General features: G+C 50.9%; 1 protein-coding gene across 1 annotated transcript; it reads left to right on the forward strand.

Annotated features, from left to right (window-relative positions):
- The first annotated feature begins 2,527 nt into the window (after window positions 1-2,527).
- Window positions 2,528-5,767, forward strand: LOC123185779 (uncharacterized). The gene is made up of 4 exons (XM_044597637.1): window positions 2,528-3,777; window positions 4,238-4,333; window positions 4,459-5,342; window positions 5,450-5,767. Exons 1-3 carry the CDS (start codon window positions 2,528-2,530, stop codon window positions 4,655-4,657), a joined length of 1,545 nt encoding a protein of 514 aa, XP_044453572.1. The 3' UTR covers window positions 4,658-5,342; window positions 5,450-5,767.
- Window positions 5,768-6,249: the final 482 nt, after the last annotated feature.

Here is a 6,249-nt window from a genome sequence, read left to right on the forward strand (position 1 = left end):
CTAACCAACCCAACATAAGGCAACCATCGATCTAAATTGAGCTGCACATCTTATAGTCTTTGGTCGCGCACGGAACGAGAACACTTCAACCGATCACTGATCGGTATACCTAAAAGAAATACGTACTCCTACTTAATACAAATACTTTTTGTGGGCTTAAGAGCAATTCCAACGGGGCAATCCATTTCGTCCTCCCACGTTCGTTTGGGTCGCTGCGGACAAAACCACCGGCCCAACGCATCGCCCATTTTGAAAAACCGTCCGATTCGCGTTCGCGCGGACCCATTTCTGACCCAAAATTGTGCCTGAAATGCGTCGGCAGGGACGCGAAGCGGACGCGCCGCGCGTCCCCTCAGTGTCCGCTGCGGTCCCACTTGGCGGCCACGCAACTACCGCCCGTCATCTAATTTATGATGACCACCGTCACCGGGCCCACTAGTCAGCCAGTGGAAGCGTTGTTTTTTAACCCAGCGTGCGGGGGAGGGGGCGGCCTCATCCACTTCCGTCCACATCTGCCCCCCCCCCCACCCTCTTCGTGCTTCCTCGCCGGCGACAACCCAAACCCTAGCAATGGGCCTCTTCGGCAACAGCTCCGGCAATGACAAGGGCAAGGGCACCCCCGGCGCCTCATCCTCCCGTGCTCCTCCTCCCCCTCCTCCCCCACCACCGGCGCGTTCCCACTCAGGTCGGCAGCGTCTGCACATCCCGGTGCACCAAACGTGGTGACACTAGGAGTACAAGCAGTCGATGCCTTACCCTGACATGACGTTGTCGCACCACTGGCACCTCGATCCGTAGCAGATCCCGGTGCCGGCGGTTCCGCGATCACAACGGGAGCACGACAAGGAAGTGTGCAGGCGCTGGGCGCAGCTCACGTCGGCGCAGCAACGAATGCCCGAGTATGCTGCCGCCTCTCCCAACTGGGAGGCCTGGTTTGCCCTCGAACACGACGAGCAACGGCGACGAGGCGTCCACATCAACCCCCAGTTTCCATTGCCACCCCTTAGGGTAGAGCCGGAGGAAGAGAAGGCGGAGGCGGAGTACCAAGCCACCCTCGAGGAGGCCCTGCAGCACGCGCTGGAGGCGAGCCGACTCGAGGAGGCGCCCACTGGGATGGGCTGGAGCAAGCCCTTTTGTCCGCGGCGGGGGACTCCGTCCAGGCGCCCTTGTTCGTGTCGCCGCCGCCGTCGGCGCCGCCCGTCGTCGAGCTCAAGGCCGAGCCGGAGCCGGAGCGTGATCCAACTCCCACGTGCCAGCGGTCACCACCGCCCCCTGTTGGGGAACACAGTAATTCAAAAAAAAAATTCTACGCACACGCAAGATCTATCATGGTGATGCATAGCAACGAGAGGGGAGAGTGTTGTCGACGTACCCTCGTAGACCGAAAGCGGAAGTGTTATGACAACGCGGTTGATGTAGTCGTACGTCTTCACGATCCGACCGATCCTAGTACTAAAAGTATGGCGCCTCCGCAATCCGGTGACGTCCCATGAACTATGTTGCTAGCACACGTACATGCACCTCGGCGGGATGACGGGTCTTCTCAATGTTGCCAGCACATAAATATAGCTATGTTAGCTGGCCCGGTTATTTGGTCTCGGTCGTTGAAGATATGCCAGTGGTTCATATATCGAAGCTAGTGAACAGCGGCATCGTGGTCCGGCTCATGTACAAGAAACCCTGGCTCAAACGTGAAGCATACTCCCTCCGGCCCTTTTTAGTTGGCATATAAGATTTGTCTGAAGTCAAGCCTCATAATGTTTGACCAACTTTATAGAAAAAGATATCAACATTCATAATGTGAAATTGACATCATTAGATGCGTCATGACTTTATTTTTCATATCGTATAACTTTAGTATTGTAGATGTTGATATTTTTTCATATAAATATGGTCAAATTATAAAGTTTGACTTCGAACAATTCTTATATGCAGAGTAAAAATGACCGGAGGGAGTACATACTCAAATGGATCACTGAACGTATCTTTAGTGGGGAATACAGCTCTCAGTATTTAAGAAAAAATTATGAGTGTAAACTATGCGTGAATAAACGATTATAAAGGTTGCAGCTCCAATTTGTACAACAAGTGTCTTTTGTCAGGCTGGTTAGCGCGTTGCAGTTTTGGCAAGCAGACTGAGTGCGGGAGGTCTTCGTTCGAAACCGGCTGCGTACTATTTTATGGTTTGGTTTATTCTTTTGCGTGCGACACTGACAAATGGGGCCGGTTTCATGTCAGCGAACGTTATAACGGCAGGAGATGACACACCGGCAGAATAGACGGAAATGGACTAAAATGTTCTGTTAGCAAAGTTGTTGTACTACTTTTGTGGAGTTTTTTAGTTCTTGTATGAACTTGTTTCCACCAGGACAAGTTTATGTATTTGAAGTGGTATTAACTCCTTAATATGTATTGGAGGAGATTCCGGCACGCCCCAGCAGCAGTCCGTATGTGGAAAAGACTAGGCCCGACCGGCCGGTTTCTATGCTTATTTATAGAAATCGAATCCCAAGGGAGAAGCTGCAAGATGGCGGCGGCCGACACAGAGAAGGAGAAGGCGGCGGTCAGCGCCTGCACCCTGTACCGATGCTTCTGCTGCTGGCATCGTCTCTGCTCTCCCCGGGTCCCGCGCGTCGCCCCCGGCAGGGACTACGTCTGCATCCCGGCTGGTGCGGATGACAGCCCCGCCTGGTCGCTGCTCGTCGGCCTCCTCTCCGCATCCATCCCTATGATCTCCGAAGACAGCGTCCTGGGCCTGCACCGGTTCCGCGTCGCGCGATCCGGTCGAATCCTCGGCCGGAGCGACGATGCCCTCGACACCCTGTGCACCGTCGAGACCACCAAGGGCTGCAGCGGCATCGCCAGCGCTACCGCCGCGCTGACGCCCGACGGCCGCTCGCTATGCCTCTTCTCCGAGCACCTGGATCCCGGGAAGTACTCGGCGACCCCACGAGCCCAGCAGCTGCGGCTCGCCGACGAAGCCACCGCCATGTCCGAGCTGCCTCGCCTGCCGCAGGACACTTGCATGCATTGCCGCCCCGTCTCGGCCGCCGGCCACCTCTGGGCTCCATACGTCTACTTGGAGTATGCAGGCAAGTGCGTGCTCGGGATGCAACGCTTCTGCAAGGACGCTGACCGGTGGGAGCAGGCCGGGGACACCTTCCCCTTCCACTACAAGAGCCAGATGAGCAAACTGTGGAATGGCGACTTCTTGCAGGGATGCGCCGTGCTCCCCGACGACACCATCTTGGTGTCGCTGCGACCAGCTCAGGGCGTCTTCTTAACCTTCAATTGCTCCGATTGCACCTGGACCGTGGTCGCCACCTCAGACCCAGAGAACACACAGACCGCCTACGTTCCCATCCTGGGCCCTGGTGTGTACATACAAGGAGATGATGAGACAGATGATGATGATGGCGCCGTCTACTTCCTCCGTGACAATTGCGTCTATGCCTACAAGCTGCGCTATTACCAGGACCAGGAGGATCAGCGAAGAAAGCTCAAGCTGGAGCCGCCTACCACTGTCGACTCTGTCTGTCCTTTCTACGATGAAGGGTATGGTTTCCTCACGCACCTGGGCGGTCGACTCATGTGCTCCGTTTGGATCGGGGTGGAGCTCCAGTGCTCATGTGTCCATCTGCACGCCATCATCTCCACCTTCAGAGTTAGACCAACCAGCGCTCAGCAGAAAGGCATCGATATACTGCATTCCACCTGCCGCCGCTTGGATGTGCTCTCTGTTGCACTACAACCGACCCATGAATTCTGCTTCCTACAGTAAGTTCATTGATGCATTATTTGTTTTCTCATCGTTGTGTTTGTTTGCATTACTGAGTTAGTTACTTATTAGTACTTCCACTAAAAAGAAGGCATACAAAATTTGTCTCTGTTGGTCAGTTGTGCGAGAGCGCTCCCACGCTGCTCACCCGGGTTCGAGTTTTAAAAAATTGCCTGAAATCGAACGATGCAAAGTTTGAACCCAAATATTTTGGGAAAACTATCAAGAACCACGAGACCAAATTTTATGAAATTCATATCATTAGACACATAATAAATATGTTTTCACATTGTATTTAGTAAGTATTGTAGTTATTGATGATTTTTCCCACAAACATGGCCAAAGTATGTGCCCTCTAACTTCCGAAAAGATTTATAGATCTTTAATTTTTCTAGAGCCGGTCGAAGGGAGCACAATATACAGTATTGTTTCTGATCTTTCTTGTCACATGTCAACTAGGGAGTATGAGGACCACAATGCCATGCCGCCTGCAACGCTGGAGTATCCAACCAGCTCTCCCGTCATAGAATCCTCCAAGATGCTTGATTGTTGCAGGTTTCAATCTCCCAAAGTCCCATTATTTCTTTTAACCAAGCTTACATACTTCAAATATAGTTATACTCGCTTTATTCTAAGCATTTTGTGCAACATATTAATGTCCTACATGACATATTGTGCAGCAATTTTCTATCTGTAAAGCCGGGACATTACGAGTTTGAGGAGCCTCCTGAGGACCCAGCGGTCCAGATCAACAAGGACCTATATATTATTTGCGAAGCTCACTTGCAGACAATTGTGTATGTTGCCAAAATAGAGAACGGAAGGATTGGATCTCATGATAAACTTCTCACGCAAAAGCATGCCCTGGTCTTATCTTAGGACACTGACGATTATTACCTTGTTCGGTATCGGTCTCCCCCGTGGCACCTCGTCTTCAGCAGCCGCAGCTCCGATGTATATGCTGTCTCTAACACACAAGATGGCATAGATGCATACGGTCCAACTGAGGAGTCCAAGCTGTTTCCATGCACGGAGCCTCCTGCTCCTGACCCTTTCTCTATGGTTCTTGAAGTTGGTAACAGGATCGTCGCTCTGAGCGAGACTCTCGGTGTTTCCTACCATGATGGATCCAAATGGGTGAGTTGCAGGCATCACGCAGACGAATCTCTTGCTTTGAACGGGAAGGTTGACCTGTCCGGATATGCGGTCCTGGGTGACAATTCCTTCGTGGTTTCGGAGGCCGGCACAGGTTCGCTCCTTATGTTCGACCTGCGTTCCGAGAGATGGAGCGTTGTGCGGCGTGCTTCTGCTTCGTGCGGAACCCAACTGTTGAACGGGAGATCTGTGTTTGTTGATGGTTTCATCTACACATGCACAATGGGGGGCATTCTCGCGTATGAGCTAGTTGATCAGCAAGATGATGGTAAGGAGCTTGGGGAGCCGGTCCTCTTGCAGTTCTCGTGGCAGTTGTCGGAGTGCAGGGGTTGGGACGCTGAAAGGATGTGCTTGGATTGTGCTGACAAAGACAAGATCCCTGATGCGATTGTGTTCTGTGTGGTGCAAGGTGATTGATTATATCTCACTTGATCGCTCCCTTTTTATTTATTTAACTTCGTTAGTTCTTGAAAGACATATTTAATGCTTTTGTGTTTTCTACTATATATGTTATAGGTGAATATGGTTGTTCAAGAAACCTTCCTGGCAGCCTTTCTCGCAGCCACGATGTACACATCACAACTGTTCAGGTGAAGACTGAAAGAACACACGGAGGCAAAAGGAGGCCGGAGAGGATTGACCATGTGGATATCAGCACATGTTTCATTGAGCATGATGCAGCACTGGTCTGGACCAAACGGTGTTTTGCGGTTGAGTCTTCTTGATCTCTACTACATCGTAAAGTCGGCCGCAGTGCGTGTGTTCACAAAAGCACTATCTTGGCTTCTTCTTTTCTGCGGGAAAAAGCCTATCTCGGCTTAGCTTCCCACTTGTACATACGTGCCATGAATTATGCTATACTATATAAATATCGCATCTTCTTATACTCTTATACCCATGAAGACCGTTGACTATGTGGTCCAAGCAATTGCTCAATTCTCCAAAATACTCCCTCCGTAAACGTTTATAAGACGTTTTTATCATTACGAGGGAGTAATGGAATTCTAGGATTGTCGTTCATGATGAATCTAATGAAACATTTTTTACTATAGATATTGATATATTCTTATATAAATTTGGTAAAATTTAATGAAATTTGATCTTGAACAAACCCAAAACCCTAATAATTTTGGAACAGGGGAGTTATTTACCCAAAACCACCACACTTGGGACTAGGGTAACCGGTCGGTATCACATTTAAGCCATGTCACAAAAACCACCAACTCTGGGACTAATCGGTACCGCGGAGCACTGACTGGCCGTTTTAGCCGCGGAAACAGCGAAACCGACAGGTCGGGCCCACCTGTCGGGTTGAC

Source organism: Triticum aestivum, chromosome 1A (genome assembly GCF_018294505.1).
Source record: "Triticum aestivum cultivar Chinese Spring chromosome 1A, IWGSC CS RefSeq v2.1, whole genome shotgun sequence".
Classification (NCBI taxonomy): domain Eukaryota; kingdom Viridiplantae; phylum Streptophyta; class Magnoliopsida; order Poales; family Poaceae; genus Triticum; species Triticum aestivum.

Bases quoted from the DNA above. Each gene is read 5' to 3' on its own strand.
- LOC123185779 (XM_044597637.1), top strand. From the start codon at position 2,528: ATGGCGGCGGCCGACACAGAGAAGGAGAAGGCGGCGGTCAGCGCCTGC. The intron at 3,778-4,237 runs GTAAGTTCATTG...CATGTCAACTAG, and splicing joins CATGAATTCTGCTTCCTACA to GGAGTATGAGGACCACAATG. The intron at 4,334-4,458 runs GTTTCAATCTCC...CATATTGTGCAG, and splicing joins AAGATGCTTGATTGTTGCAG to CAATTTTCTATCTGTAAAGC.